At 45.0% G+C, this 16,570-nt stretch overlaps 1 protein-coding gene across 1 annotated transcript; it reads left to right on the forward strand.

The window, feature by feature from the left end:
• The first annotated feature begins 6,781 nt into the window (after positions 1–6,781).
• On the forward strand, positions 6,782–16,570 carry fhdc2 (FH2 domain containing 2). The gene is made up of 12 exons (XM_034543402.1): positions 6,782–6,957; positions 9,420–10,001; positions 10,105–10,166; positions 11,330–11,432; positions 11,699–11,784; positions 12,020–12,120; positions 12,368–12,438; positions 12,643–12,750; positions 13,110–13,180; positions 13,605–13,722; positions 13,803–13,967; positions 14,050–16,570. The coding sequence occupies exons 2-12, from the start codon at positions 9,519–9,521 to the stop codon at positions 15,970–15,972; spliced, it is 3,291 nt and encodes a 1,096-aa protein (XP_034399293.1). The 5' UTR covers positions 6,782–6,957; positions 9,420–9,518; the 3' UTR covers positions 15,973–16,570.

A 16,570-nucleotide genomic window follows, 5' to 3' on the forward strand; every position in this document is an offset into this window, starting at 1 on the left:
CATCCTGAGTTTTCACAACACAGAGCCAGAGGCTGCTGTGGTGTGCGCGTGAGGATTAAACAGCAATGTCTAGATCTTTTTCTCTTAGCTTCTGGGTGCTGGGCGATACTTCTCACATGTACACAGTATAGTATTTTACAACTAATACCTAAAAACCTGATTGTCCCCTATTTCTTGATAGATATCAGCCATTGATGAAATTAAATCGAATAGTTTGATTCGCTTTTCTCCATTGCTGAAAGTGAAAATACCAAAACCAACTATGCGTTATGCAAGAAAAGGATTAGTTTTTACGTTGTGGTTGTCTAATCATGTCAGAAGGCAAATGTGTTGCAAAGGTTATTATATGAGGAAGTAGATGTTATAACCATCTATATATTGACATTCATATGGTTGCACTCGGTCACTTCACATGGAACGTGAAAGAAATAGTCGTGAGAATGAAAAAATAGAGCTTGAGAAAGAAGTTCAAACTCATTTTACGCACATGGTGTTTGTGAATATCGGATTTATGGTTTTAGGAGGTCTTCAAAATGTCCAACACATGTATTTCCATCAATACATATATCTAGTTGGTTTCCAGCTGATTTCCCAGGGAGTGAATAAGAAGAAAATAAATTGTCATGCACAAACCTTTTCCAATCTTTCTTAAAATACTTTCATCAGTCCTCGGTTCTTACAGAGCCAGATTATTAGTTATTCATATGGGGTTTACTCGTGTGATTTATGTTGGCACTCAACTACAGTCAGAATTACCTGCACAAAACATAGGTGTGATTTGTTCTAAGTATGAGTTGTGTTTGTTTTGGTGTGTTGTGCTTTGGTTGTCAAGGACAGATAGGCCATTATACTGACACCCGGATTTTGACCTTTGATTTATCATTTTCAAAATCTGAACCACTGATATGCGGTGCCTTTCCATATATGCATGGCATAGTAAATTTCCATGTTTATTGTTTATTTCCATCATTCACTACTATTTAGGCTGCGTCTCAGGCTCTTGGTAAGTAATTCAGATCCTGTTCATCATGCAAAGTGGTTAATAAAGGCTCAAAGAAAGTGATAGGAGGTAGTAATAGTAATGGGCGGTGATTGAAGTGGTTCTGAAGTGGTATATCTGTGTGAGTAAACAGAAGCATGGTTCTCTTCAATGAGCTCAGCAAGAGTGCTCTCTTTTTCTCACACCACAGCCTAGCAACAGCCCGTCCTTCCATTTTACTGGGTTTTGACCAAATAACTCAGCTGGCCATCGCAACTCTACATTGGTCACTCATCCTTTTGTTCCCTCTCTTTTCTGCTTCTGCCAAACAAGCCAGATCTCCATGTGTCGGCGAGAGAGGAAGGAAGGGAGAGAGGGTTTGCACGTGGTTTCCAGACCGCAGAATAAACCCCATGCTGTCTTCTCCTTTATCTGACCCACATTAAGCCATTTTTCCCTTATTCTGCCACTCTCCATTACCGGCTTTGAGATCGTCTTAAATGCGTCTATAACTGCTGTTTTCTCCAACGATGCCTGATACTGTCACGATTAAGGTGGATGTGGGCCTTTGTGTTCAAGAACAGTTCATACTCTCACTAATACTTAAAGGAATGTTGGGAAAATACACATATTCACTTTTAGAGTTAGATGAGAAGATCGATAAAAATCCCATTTCTTTACATTTCTTTAAATATGTTATCTTAGCTCAAAGACGGGAATCAAGAGGAAACAGTCTGCCTACCAGCACCTCTTTAATATGTTAGATCTTGTTTGTTTAATGTACAAAACAAAAACAACAAAAAAACGTTTGTAGCCATTAAGCTAACCAGCTGATTGCTGTAATTTCATATTAATTAGACAGATATGAGAGTGGTAGTTTATTGATCTAAGTATATTTCCCAAGCTATTTCTTCAAGCTATCACACAGTTTACATGCCATTTATTATTTCCTATCACCACTATAGAGGCAGCCCAAACCGAAGGGGAAAGCGAATCTTGTCAATTCTGTCTGCCAGCAAATAACAGAACTATACCAACAGGAAGAACCCAGAAACATTTTTTATAAACTGCCGAACTGAAAAAAAGTGAGGAAGAGTTAAGTAAGTTAAGATGAAGCATTTTGACAGTATGCAATTTCTTTATTAGAAGAGTGTGCCTCAGTTAACTACAGTAGCTTGGTAACAACTAACTTGTCCCATCATCATTCTCGTTATCATAGTACACCCCTGGTTGACATATGGTGCGAAAATAATCCTTTGACATGCTGAAATCTGATGTTTTTGTTAGCTTTCAGCCCCTTGGTGCATATTGTGGCGTCAGCACTGATTGTTTTTCCCTTTGGTGGGCGTGTTTTTCAGAGTATGATGCACTGCGCTCTGTCTCTATGACGTGTGCCCCGAATGCCCAGTCACTCACACAACTCCAGGCTCAAAAGCTTCCTCGAACCCTCGAGCCAAAGGCTCGAAGTTCTGGGGGCCCAAGGGTGCCTTGTTTTACCAACAGCTCCAGTGCTGCAGCTAAAGGTCGGCTGCATTGTTATGCAACAGTTTAGTGAGGATGAATGGGTTCTAGCACAAGCCCAGTGAATGCCAGGGGAAATGATGGAAAGAGGGTAGCAGCTAGGTTAATCCAAGAGGGAGTCCACTTGGGGCCTGGCCCTCATAATTCCTCTGTGTTTTCCTTTCAGCCTTAAATGTGTTGGTTGAAGGTCCGTCGTAGCCACAGAGATAGCAGAAAGGAGGAGGTTAGGTTCTGTGGGTGCAGCAGCAGAGCATGCTGGTTAATCCCTGCAGCCCCAACACCAGGGCCAGCCAAAACTCTGGGCGCCCTCAGGCACCAAGCCAACAGTTCCACTGTCTCTTTGTGGGTGACATCACTGGTTGGCACCGAGAAGCAGGGGGAGAATAATTAGGTTTAGATGGTTGAAGTAACCATGTGTGTGTGGGTGTGTGTATGTGCATCTTGAACGTGTCTGTGGTGATGTAGAAGGGAATTTGCAAGAGTTTACGCGATATGAAGCACGTAGACGTTACAATCGCTACTCAAACGGAACCCAAAGGAAATATTGCAGTTCATCTGAATGCTCTCGTTGAAAGGCTATAAGCAATACAGTTACAATAAATAATGCAGTTCATATTTAATGAGCAAATGTTGAGTTGAGGCAACAAAATGCAATACATTTGGCACTCTAAGATGTTTAGTGTTGTGGCAATATTTTTAGGAAAATGCATTAAAGCCAGAGTGGCATGGAATGAAGAATGTGTGGTTTGGATGGTGGGGGAGGAAGAGCAGGAGGCCCTGCTTTAATAACTCACTATAGACTCCATACATGACCACCCCAGTAAAGCCCCATCCGTTCACTGCCCTTGGTGCTATATACACAGCCTACTTAGGGAGAAGCCTTTGTTTGTACGACGCGCTTTGTCAACCTCTATTTAGTGGGTTCTTTACAACAGACCTGGCCCTTTGAATATTAACTGTGTGATCACTCTTGCCACACAAGCAGCCGCTCAGGACCCCCTATCAGCGCAGCCCAGCTCCCCTGCACTCTGCTGCAGGGCTTTGTGCCCAACCACAGCTTGGTATACAGACTCTTGTGGTCTCTCATCAGCCGGTTAGGGAGACATTTAGTTTCCAGTGCTTCATTGACATCATTTATGGAGCACGGATCAAATATGAGAGGAGACAAAGAGACTCAAGAAAAGGAGGAGAAGAAAAGGGCTGATTTGTCTATGTCTCTGTATGTCACTGTGTCATTGTGAGCCTCTAGTGGAGTGCGACTGTAGTTCTGGCGAGTGTAATGACCGTAGCAGCTGGGGCAGGAAGGCGACCCAGGGTGGGAGAGTCTGGGCTGGTGTTTTTGCAGGCCAATAATCCCCTTTATTGAGTCTCAGGAAATCCTAATTGGAGTCGGAAGCGGCTCTAGTGGCCAGATGTGCAAAGACAAACACAGTTGACCCAACCCCCAACTGACCACAAGCTCCTCAGCCTCCCTGCCACCCTGCTGAGTTTAATTTAAACACAGCACACACACACACACACACACACACATACACACACACACATGCACGCACACGCACACACACACAATGCAAAAAAAGTGTCATAGTAGACATCTTGGCAAACATGGCAAAGCCTCACTTAGGACAAACACCGAGAGAGGTGTAGATTTCAGCCATGCCTTTCTCAATCGATAATAAAGCAGGAGCTTGAGCCAATACTGTTTCAAAATCACAGTTGAAATTCAGTGAAAAAAAGGAAGCCCTAAAAGAAAAGACAGGAATAAAGAATCTAAAATAAACTTCCCAACACACAGCCCTTCCCTGACCAAGAGAGGAAACGCTCAACAAGGGAACGCTTTCACAGATAGGTTTCCTTTCTCCACAATTTGACTCACAACCCTTTCATCTTTCTGTCTCCATAATGCTTGTATCATGGTCTAATGGCCTGTCTGTGAACCCCTAAGGTCACATTGTGCAGCAGCAGTGTGTGTCTTTTATTATCATGTATAACATATGTATGTGTGGGAGTGGATATACTCAAAGCACTCATGTATGGAGCAGACATGTGTGAGTGCATATGTGTTGTTTGTGTGCCAGAGAATTTGGGGAAAGGAGGGCAAGACGCTGGGAGTGTGTCTGTGTTGTCTGTCTCTTGCTGTCTCTCCTTATCAGGCAGGCAGTCTGACCAAAGCCAGAGATCCTTGTCATGCTGTTCTGGATAACTGCACTTGATCTGAGTGCAGCTGGGAAACCAAGAGAGATCTGAGAAAGCAGATTTTGATTCTCCTCAGAGCTACTGCCCCAGTCTGGGATCAGACCCAGGTGTACATATGCATGCGTTTTGTTTTCACACACACATACACACACATTGTGTTTCATACCCCCGCAGAGCCGCAGTCACACTGACCTATTTACTCCACCATGGAAATGACCAAGACCCAGGGGGCCGACTAGACTACAGTAACACTAAGCCCCCATTCAGTTATATCGATAGTTTCACATGGGACAGTTTTAAAGCCACTTTTACACGCTATATAAATGGGACATCTGGGCAAAAAATCTATTGTATTGATTTCTTTGCATCCGGATTCATTTTCTGCAGTGTGAAAAGCCAATTGCAGTAGAGGCCACCGTGTAGAATTTGATACCCGTAGCCAAAGTACAGCGTCAAACAAATGTGATTGTTGAGTGTTATTGTCAGTGTGAGTCCAGCTCTGATTATGTTTGTGTAAGTCAGGGGTGGAGGGAGCTAATAGCCTTCACCTTTACGTAACCCCTCTTGGACTTCAAAGCGACATTAAGAAGGGCTAACACTTGATGCATGGCTGCAACTACTCCACCAAACTAAGCGCTGAGCTCCTGATGGGGTCTCATCTGTTAAACCTTCTTTTTCCATTGAGAGGAAAAGGTAGCAGGTTTTCTCGGGGGCATTAAACAAATCGCATGCTTAGATTCTCGATCAAGAAAAACTGCTATTTATTACCAACGTACTTCTACGCAGCGCAATTTGACTTGAAAAGATGGATTCCCCCTTCACACAAGTTCACACACAAATCTTACACATGAGCACCCTCATGCACATTCATTGACTAAAGAATGGGCTGAGTGAAGTGCAGGCTCTGAAGCTCACTGTTATGCAAAGGGGGGTACCAGCTGGGAGTGGGCCTGTAAACACATCACAGACTGTTTTGTCTCCTTGCGATGTAAGTGTTTTGGTGAAACAAGTGAGGGTTGCCAAGTTAACTCCTTACCATTCATTAATCAACGTCCGCGTTGCATGAAAGCTGGCATAATATGTGGAATTGTGCAGGGTTGTTCGGAGCCTTTATGGACTACAAAGCTGCCGTCTCTCACCAGTGGCATTTCCTTGTATTCTGAGAAGTGCACTGTACTCAGAGAAGTGACTGAATAGAAAGTGAAGTTTCCTGAGAGAGGTTTATTCTGGCATGGGTACACTATGACATGCCCTGCAGCACAGGCACAATAATAGACAGATCTTTGGGGTCGTAACCCCCTAATTACTGCAGAACCCAGAAGTGATGACGACTGCCTGTCAGCATGGCCTGTGAAATGGGCTACCTGAGCCGGACTCGGGTGCACCAGGTGACATGGGCCAGGAGCGCTCCAGCACCTTGGATGAAAGGTTGGTGTTATGGGTCTACATCCCAGAACCCGGACTATTTCAGCACCCTAGAGGGTCTTCTAGTCTTCTTGGCTTTCACCTGTGCCCCGCTCACGGTACAGGGAGGAGCTGCAGACATCATTTCCTATGTCTGATAGCCATCTGCTCCCTCTCTCAGGTTCTCAATAGCGTACTCCTCTTAGCCTGATCAAGGCCTTCTGCACCAATTACAGATCAGAGTCCTGCCGACGATGATGATTAGCCTGAAATAGAGACATATCATGTTGTCAGTACAGCTACTGACAGCAAGCTCTCATTCGATTACATTATTGTCACAGCACTATATGAGAAATCACTGCCATTAAAACAAGTCCTCCAAAAGATGAAAGAAAAACAGGAAATTAAATTGGTATCGATTGTGTATTTTATTTAATATACTTGTATAATATAATATTAAAATGTACAATAACATTGTAAACATACAGTCCCATCACAACTTCTTCGAAGTCTAAAAGTGGAGTAAAGGGAGTTGAGAGCGAGCATGCTTCCACCTGAAAACCCCTACATTTCGCTCATGGGAAAACTGGGAGGATACGACGAGGCATATGAGCGAGCGGGTGCGCGCGTCTGCGCGTCCCCGCTGGACTGTGTGGAAGTTTCCCTGCGAGTTGAGAAAGACAAGAGAACTGCAGCGGGTGGAGCGGCACAAGTCACTGAGATAAAGGGGACGCAGGAAACGAAAACCTGGGATTGAAGAGTACATTTATCGAAGTCTTCCATAGAATTAGGCCGCGAGCTCTTGTTGCAGTTTGTGGAGTTACCTCGCTGAAGAGTAACGTCAGCCGTATCTGCAGGTAAGTGAAAGAGCTTGATTGGCTGACATGATAATTACTTAAACAATGGTATGTCAAGTCTTAATTGAGGCATCACTTTTATTATGAGATACACTTAAAATGAACAGGGCTATGAGAACCGGTGTTGTAAGCTTAAACTAAATATATTGTAAAAAAAAAAAAAAAGAAGAAATGCCGTGAAAATTCTTTAATTACAAGTTAATTTAATATACGGGTTAATCCCCCCCAGTCTTTTTTTTTTATTGAAAAGTCACTTTCCCGGCAACTTTGTGTACTTCCTTTGAACTCTTCGTCAACATGATTCATCGAATGAATGATTAATTTTTTCCGCTTGTCAAGATGCAGATCTCATGAAATGATGCAGGGCGAGATCACCGGCTGCGGCTTTAGCAGCGCGCTCGTGCGGCGCTCGGTGGAACGGCATTGCAATCACGCGCAAAAGTTTCCCATAAGTTCTGATTCATGTTACGAGCGCGAGACAGGATGAGGTGTGTTTTGGGCCAAACGCTAAGCCATGTCATGATGAAAGACTTTTCCTTAAACCAGACACCTAAAACCTCTGAGTCACACTAATTGCATCACTAATCCGGTTTAAAACTTGCTTGTGCGAGTGTGTGCAACCAGTTTTTAGATGTTAAACACCCATAACGAGGACAAGTCACAGTTGCAGACCCTCCATTTCTCATCTTTGTGGTTAACTGAGCACCTGTCAGGTGTAATCACACCTGTCAGACTTTCCCCATACAAAGTCAACAAGTCAAATAGATCACCACAGCTATGGCTAAATGAATTCACCCAAGAACTCAAGAGGGACGGAGAAAGGAAAGAAAAGGGAAGTCTGCACATATTTTATGAGATTTGGAAAGATGCAAGGAAAAATGATCAAAAGGCAGTTAAAGAATCAAGAACTCTAGATAACCACTCCAACCCCAGAGTTTTATCCAAGGTCGCTGTCATAAACCCCTCCCCCTGTCATTTTAACGAATCCTCACAAGAGATGTGTGACACTTTTTTAAAATGATTTTATTAATAAGGTAAAGGAAATAAGACCATACCGTAGATCACGCCATCGGTCGCCTCAAAACCTGGGCTGGCATCAAAGACTTGGCTGGTTTTATTCTTATCCCTTTTAGAAAGATTCTACTCGGTCACCAGGTAATTACTCGTCTTCCACGACTCATTAACTGTTGTATGGCGCACACTTTCTTCAGCTCAATAACTCTAAAACAGAAGTGATGTTATTCAATTCCCCAAACAACAGTCTCATTGAGAGTGAACTTGGTCCCCTGTCTGTTTATTTAAAACCTAATTGGCTGTAATGTTTGACCCTTAATTAAGCTTTGAATCACAGATTTAAAAAATGGTGCAATTCCTGCTTCCTTCAATTATGAATCATCTCAAAAATTAAACACATACTCTCTCACACTCTGACCTGGAAAAAGTAATTCATGCACTCATTTTCTCTCGACTCGACTACTGTAACTCCCTCCTTTCCGGCGTAAACCAAAAATCCATCTCCCGCCTCCAACTTGTCTAGCATGCTGCAGCTCTGCTTCTGACTTTAACTGACCACATCACATTACTCCAGTCCTGGATTCTCTCCACTGGCTCCCTGTTCGTTTTAGAATTGATTTAAAGATTTTACTGATCACTTTTAAAGCTGGGTCTGGCCCCAAGCAACATTGTTGAAATGTTAGCCCCATATGAGCCAGCTCGCAGCCTTTGATCCAAGCTCGAAGCTTAAAGTAAAGGGTGACCGTGCTTTTGCCATCAGGACCCCTCGACTTTGAAACAACCTACCTGAGGGGATAAGGCTCGCAGAATCAGTAACTTCTTTTAAATCACTTCTTAAAACCCATTTTTATAGAATTGCTCTTAAGTGATGTCGTCCTTTTATGTCCTTTTCTGTTTTTTCTATTCCATTTGTTCTTTTTGGTTGTCTGTGTTTGTGTTTCAAGGCCTTTTTTGCCTCCTGTATTTCTTAAATGTAATTGACGTTATGTATAAATATGCTTTGCTTCTCTGTGGAGTACTCTGTTTTTAATTAAAAGGTGCTATATAAATAAAGTTATTATTACCTTGCATGTGGTGTCAATTTAATTAGAAGGCAGAAGTGTGATTTGCATGCAGTGAGGTGTAGCTGAACATGATGGGACAAGATGTTCAAACAACCTACAGAGCTCATCTAGCTCAGCTCGTACTTTCCCCCAAACACCTTGAACTTCCACCAAAGGTTGAAGGAGGAGTTACATGTTTAGCTCCAACCACTTGTTAGGTCAGTCAATGCACTGGAGTCATGCTAATGAAAGGAGAAGTGAGGGCCAGGTGTCAGACAAGCTCAGGTGATGTCATCAGCCTCAGTTACAGTGGATGTCTTGCTGTTACGTGACTGTGGAACAACACTGATTCCCTGTGTTCAATACTGCCTGAGATAAGATTTATTGTTGTCCTGTTTCCTATAGGCTGGAACTATTGATGAACCGCTGAACTCACTGGAAAAGGCGTCGCTGACTGACTGAGCAGAGACTATCTCCCCTCCCTCTTAAACCCATACAGCCTCTATGCTCATCAACCTGACGGTGGCCATCAAGGAATCTCGTGCCTTTCATGGAACACAGCCTGCCCTCCCCGCCGATGCCCCTGACACTGTGGGAGTGACAGCCATGGAGTCGCGTCCGCTGCTGGTCGCCCCTCCACCGCCTCCTCAAACACCTCCGACACCTCCGCCTCCGCCTCCGCCTCCCCCTCCACCCCCTCCGTTGCCACCACCGCCTGGGTCCTCCTCGCCTTTCAGCCGGTCCGACAGCGCCCGTCGGAGCCGGCTGAGGAAGCTGAACTGGGAGCGCATCCCCAAAGAGAAGGTGGAGGGGAGGAAGAGTGTGTGGAACGGGGCGGCTCCGGGCGAGGACGAGTTCCCCATCGACCTCCATTCTCTGGATGAGCTGTTTGGTCAGAAGGACAGTAAGCCTCAGGACAGAACCAGCACCCTGAGACGCCGGTCTGCTCTGCTGCGCTGCAGGTCCCCACAGGACAGCTCAGAAGAGGTCAGATCATGAGGATGGCGGTGATATTTTTCAGCTCTTCATGAAGACAGGGAGATTTCTTGCACTTTTCTGTCCTTTAATTGTGCAATTTGCCTTTTTACAGATTTCCCTGTTGGACTCCAAACGCAGTATGAACATGGGCATATTTCTACGCCAGTTTAAGATGTAAGCTTCCTTTTCCTAACTAGAGATGAAAGAATGAAATATACCACCATTTTCAGAACAGCCACGTCACTTGAGTGTGTGGCCATAAATCAAAGATGGTATGTGTGTGAGTCAGAAGTGTGAAGTCTCAGGATGTCTGGCGTCAGAGAGGGGCCACATTTATATTGCAGGGGACAGGTGCAGGGGAGGATGCACACTGAGCAGCAGGACCCGGGGACTTGTAGGAGGGTGGTGGGTAAGCACACTCACATGTAGGAATTAACGTTTACAATTTGGAAATCCAAGATGTCTGCAACGTTTGCAGGCCGCAATAATGATACAAAGACATGGAAAAGACGTGCTGCGTTGCCATCGTGTCACGCCTCGCAGAGACCCAACGGAAGAGCGGTTCTTCTTTTGTCCAGATTTGTCAAGACTTGTAGCGAAAGCCATTATGTGAAAAGAGCTTCTTGTGCACACAAACATTTGTCTTGTTGGGAGCTTATTTGCACGCTGTTCGAAACACAGACAGAGCTGCTGCTGAATTGTGAGTGTAGTTTGAACAAAATACGGTTTTGTATTGTAGTCGTCACTTTTTATTATGGGATAGTTCAGTTTATAGGCTTTTTCCTTACAGTTTTGAAAAGGAGTTCTTATTTGAATAATTTATCTAGATCTATCAGGAAATCTATTTAAGTGTTTGTGTCAAAGAATTGAATGAATATGGACGTGAACGTTGAGCTATGAATGAGGAGAGTAAGCCGCACACTAGCATTATGGAGTATGAGCATCTGTGATGGGCCGTAAGATGAGGGGGAGGGGAAAGAATCAGGGAAATCTGCTGGACAGATGTGTCACTCAGAGGAAGTAAGTCAGAGGTCAAACAGTCAGTTCTGTTGCTGCTCTTTCACCTTGACATCCCAAGGGCCTTTCAGACATGTTCCCTGCATGTCTGCCTTGTATTTGCCCAGTGGATATGCCACTTTGTGTCGCCAGTGTGGCGTCGACCTACCCTCTCTCCCCAACCCTTCGACTGATAAGACTGGGATAAGCCAAAACACTGTGTGATCAAGGCCAAACAAAGAGCAGATACTGCTCATAACATGAGTTTTCAGGCTGAAATCCCTATCGCACGTTAACAATGATGTCGTGCCAAAAACATGTCCGTTGTAATTTTTCAACAGGCCAGCTAAGGAGATAGTTGAGGATATCAGGCACGGTGCTGGGGGCCGTTATGGAGCAGAGAAGCTCACAGAGCTCTGCAAATTGTTGCCTGACAATGAGGAGGTAAAGTGCCTTTTTTTGCATACAAATACACCAGTGATAACCCCCTTTCCCTTTCCCTTTCCCTTCCCCACCACTTCTCTTACTCGTCAGCTGGCTCTGGTTAGGATGATCAAAAGTGTGCCATTGCACCATGTTGTATGATGTGGCCTTTCTTTCCGCTGAAAGATATTGGAATTGACTGTTAACGACATGTTTTTTAAATTATTTTTTTTACATTTGAAGCTGCTTTTTTTTTGTTTTGACTTAACATCTGTTCTCTCTTTAAGGAGTCCCGCCTGAAGAGGTTCAGTGGGGAGCGGAGGTGGCTTGGAGAGCCTGATCTTTTCCTGCTGCTTTTGGTAGAAGTCCCCAGGTACACCCTTAGTCCTAGATTGGATGTGACCAGAAATATATATATATATATATATATATATATATATATATATATAAGTGTATATATATATATACATACATGCTTTACTTTGTGATGATGTGTGCTTGTTTACCTGATGATTGAGCATGAGTGCCTTTTTGTCGCCATCATCACTCACCCCTGTCCTTTTATCCATCCATCTATCCGTCCGTCCCTGTCTTTTCTCTTCCATTAGTTTTCGGCTTCGTCTGGATGCCATGATCCTGCAACAAGAGTTTGACCCCGCTGTGACCTCTCTGTGTGTGGCAGCCACATGTCTGAGGGAGGCGGCCAGAGGTAAAGTTAACAGCAGGGAGTTGTGTACACCACCACTATAAAGACCATAGTCCCTCTTAAATGCTCCTATTTAGAATTAGTCTTGAGTGGTAAAAGTTGGAGGCAGAACCAATCAGCTTTAGCGTCAGTTCTTCAAAACAAAGTTGCTGACTCATCTTCAGGCCTTGATGCCAGCTGCCATCCTCTGTTCATCCTCATTATGCCTCAACCTTTAGGCACAATATTGAATCTCTGTCTTCTCTCCCAGAACTGCTGAGCTGTCCTGAATTACACTCCATCCTTCGTTTGGTGCTGAAAGCAGGGAACTACATGAACGCTGTGAGCGCTTCATTATAATTTTTTAACTTAAGCCAGACAAAGCAGACTCAGCCCTTTTTTGTCTGTGTACAATGCAGGTCTGGGTCTGGGTGTGTGTTCAGGGGCGTCACTCTGACTGTGCACCTGGGTTTTGTATCATTGTTTGTTTAAAGTTGTCATATTGTGTGTGTGTGTGTTATTCTGACCTTGTATGTGGCCTCTCAGGGTGGATATGCGGGGAACGCTGCTGGTTTCCGAATTTCATCGCTGCTCAAACTGGCTGACACCAAAGCCAACAAGCCGGGGATGAATCTGCTGCATTTCGTTGCAATGGTAAGATCTGAAAAGAGAATGTGGCATGTAGTATCCAATCAGAGAGGTATTGGAACTATACTGTATGTGCCGATACCTCCTTTTTAGCAAATGTGAACACTATTCCAAATAAAAAGGATGTACATTGTGTGCAAAGGTATTTGTGAAAAGCTTTACAGTAAAAAAGGTGTGAATATTTCTGGTTGAAAACATTTGGGGGAATTTCCTTTTAGCACAGTTTTTGCAAGAAATAATTGTTTTTGAGAACAGTAGCGCCTCAAGCCTTTTCCACCAAGCACATTAATGTGTCCACATTAACAAATGACGTGTTGCTTCTTTTGAAACAATAGCTGGATAATCATTTGTGTTTGTCTCCACAGGAAGCTGTGAAAAAGGACCAGAGTTTACTTTTATTTCCCAGCCAAATAGGCCATGTTGGCTCCGCCTCCAGGTCAGTCTCTTCCCAGAACTCAGATTCTACAGTGAACGTGTCTGAGGGAATCAGTACACCCCAACAAAACAAACATAACGTAAATCTATTGCATTCTTGTATCAGAATAAGGTGCCCACCTGAGAGAAAGTGGGTCATGACAACATTGATAATGTTGCCAATATTTAAACTCTGCTGGGTTTATCTGCAAGGTGCAAAGGAATGACCATCCTTATTCTGTAAATAATTTCCTCCATGCCACTGCAATCTTGTTTTGGGAGCATAGAGTCACTTTTAAAGTACTGAATTCCAGGACACTTTGAATAATGTATCTATTTATTAACAGTTGTTGGTTCCGAGACCACTATTACGATATGTTGCAGAGCCATTTTTCTCCCGTCCTTATTCTATTTGCGTATTATATGTCCTCTCTCTCTCTCTGCAGGTTGAGTGAGGAGTCGGTGCTGGAGGACTTATCCAAGTTAAAAAGCAGGGTGGTGGCCCTCAAAGCAAACACCCAGACTGAGGCAGAGATTCAGCAGCACACTAAACTTTTCCTTGAAGTATGAAACCTAGTGCTTATATTAAAAGAAATGTTGTCTAATGTCTTGATTCCAAAGATGACCGCGTAAACTCTGTGCAGGTGGCTGAGGAGCGTCTGAAGGAGGCAGAGGATGAGGTGGAGGGCATGAGGATGTCTAGCCAGGCTCTGGTGGAATTCTTCTGTGAAGATGACAGCACCTTCAAACTAGAGGAGGCGTGCAGGGTCTTCCATTCGTTTTGCCTCCGCTTCCAAAGAGCTGTGCAGGTTAGATGAAGAAAATACTGGTTGATAAAAACTTGTATATTGTCAAAAACAGTATAGATTTAACTCTTTCCCTTTTCTACAGGAGAATGCGGAGCGGGAACTGAAGGAGCAGAAACGTCTGGAGCGTCAACGTGAGATGGTGGAAAAGCGTCGTTCCCTGGCTGTTTGTACCGGGCTGGACCCGAGCCTCAGCCTCGCCAGAGAGCCTCGGCCTCAGGAGAACCAAGGAGAGCTGGAGAAACTGCTGGAGAAGAACTTGAGCTACACTTGGAGTCGTCGCAGCCTGAGAAGCTCTGAGTCCCGCAGACACTCCCATCACCTCCACAACGACGCCATGCTCGAGAGCTTCCCCGAGCTTGGCAGCAGCCCCACGTCGACCAGTTGTCACTCCAACAGCTCCTCCGACCACGAGACCACCGCTGTGCTTTGTAGTTCCCCAGAGACTGGCGTCACATGCTCCCCCTTTGACCAAGAACCTGTTTTGGGTCAAGGGAGCAGGTATCGGTACAGCCGAGCAAAAAACGAGAACACAGATGACGTTCAGGGCTCGCACGCCGCCATGTTTGGACCCTCTCGGCACGGACGTGGCTTCACAGTCAAGCAGCAAGGGACTGACAGCATTTCGTATGTGCTGCAAGGCCAAACGAAGACAACCAGACTTGAAAAAGAAGCAGAGATTTTAGAAGAGCACGTGGTTTCGATGACCACTGAATCTTGTACAAACTCTGCTGCTAGACCCTCCAATAAACCTGTCCTTTGTGTTAAAAACCAGACCCCCACTCAAAGGCAGATGTTTGGCATGCCAGGTACAGAAAAGACTCAGCCAGTTCAGAGTAAATCTAATGGCTCTCGTGTGAATGAGTCAGCATCTCACTCTCTTCATACTAGTGGAATACTTTCTCACAGTGACACCAGGACTGGATCGTTAAGGTACCAGAGATCTGAGAGTCAATTGCAATCATTTGTAAGTGCTTCGGAGAGTATCCAGTCCCAACCTCAGGCGAGAGAGACGCCCACTGTAACACGTCCTGTGATGCCTTTGCCCGATGGAGGTTTGACAAAGCCCACAAAAACAGAAGTGGCCTCCACACCTGTGGAGGAAAACTGGATGCCCTCGAGTCTACCGGAGTCCAGCCAATCACAGCGACAGGAGTACTCTGACTTGCCAAGTACTGAGAGGGAGTCGGCATGTCCGTACTCCCGCGTGGGCGAAACACTGGAGTGCCACACTCTGGTGAAAGGCCTCCGATCCTATGATGCCATGTCAACCCCAACCTCCCCACTCCCACGACCCGTACCCAGCCTCTGCTCCAAGTGGAGGAAAGAGCGGGAGGGTGACCTGCGAGCGGGGACAACTCCAGGGTCTCCTACATCAAAGGAGGAGACTCGAACCGTGAAGATCCCCTTGCGTAGTGGAATAGGGGCCAAAAGGGGACTTGTGTCACGTGCAGGACCTTCCAATAGCAGAAGCATTCCCAGGGTGCTCTCCAAAACTGAGCCTTCAAATGGAGCCCCAAACCCTGCGAACACATCCACTCCCAGCCGTCTGTCTAGTCCTCGCAGCATATCCATGCGCTCGTCGCCCATCACGCAGCCTGCAGCAGTTCAGACAGATGTGAAGCGCAGTAATAGCACACGGGAGAGGACTATAAGTGAGCCACAGACCACAGGGAAGCCCACCTTAACCCGCAGGACCTCAGACAGATCCGTACCAGAGAAGGTCTCCGGCATCACCCAGCTGGCCTTCGTCAGAGGAATCCCTCTCCGCGTGTCAAAAAGACTCGCCCCAAACTCTGAGACTCAGGCGCCCTATCAGCCTCGCACCGCCCACAGCCCGTCATCCGTCACGGCCAAGACCATACGCACGGCTGTCAATTCTGCCGTCCAAAATAAAACTGCCAAGACAACAAGCACCTCTCCTCCGAGCTCTAAAATCCCTACAGTTTCAAGGATTCCTGGTCCCAAAATGACGCGGGCTACTGCAGCTTCGCCAATGTGGAGGTGATGACGAAGTGCTTATAATGGCTTATAAAAACCCTTTTAACACTGTTTATGCTTTCATGAATTTCAGTCTGATATAAACAGTGTGGGTCTTCATGAAGAGTGTTAAAATTCAACTTTTATGAAGTTTGTATGTGGTTCTGAGTGCTTCCGTTCTACATAAGTGAGAGGACACTGCATTGGGAGCATCGGGGACAATTTATCTTATGTGTTTTACCCAATAGCAGAATAAATCCTACCTCCTTTTTACACCCATGTGTGTCCTTTGCAGGCAATAGGACACCTTACGACCACCCGTCTTACAGTAACTCCTCATATACATAGAACAGCAGTGAAATGGGAGCAAATCGGTCAGTAAAACACAACCAACTGACATTACTCTGCCTAGTCCGTTCAAGTGTGCTTTGAAATAAATTATATTTGGGGAAACAGTTTCAATCTTTTGAAAAAAAGTAGTTTTGTCTAAATGTTTTGATTACTGTCACCCCTTCGCTAAGTGATCTTACTGTACAGTCCGAACTGAACTCAACAAGGAACTCGGTACAATATTGACTTGTTTATCCTCCTGTTGAGAGGCCTCTTTGTTCTGATGCACTTTAAAA

This window comes from Cyclopterus lumpus, chromosome 10, assembly GCF_009769545.1.
Source record: "Cyclopterus lumpus isolate fCycLum1 chromosome 10, fCycLum1.pri, whole genome shotgun sequence".
Lineage (NCBI taxonomy): Eukaryota > Metazoa > Chordata > Actinopteri > Perciformes > Cyclopteridae > Cyclopterus > Cyclopterus lumpus.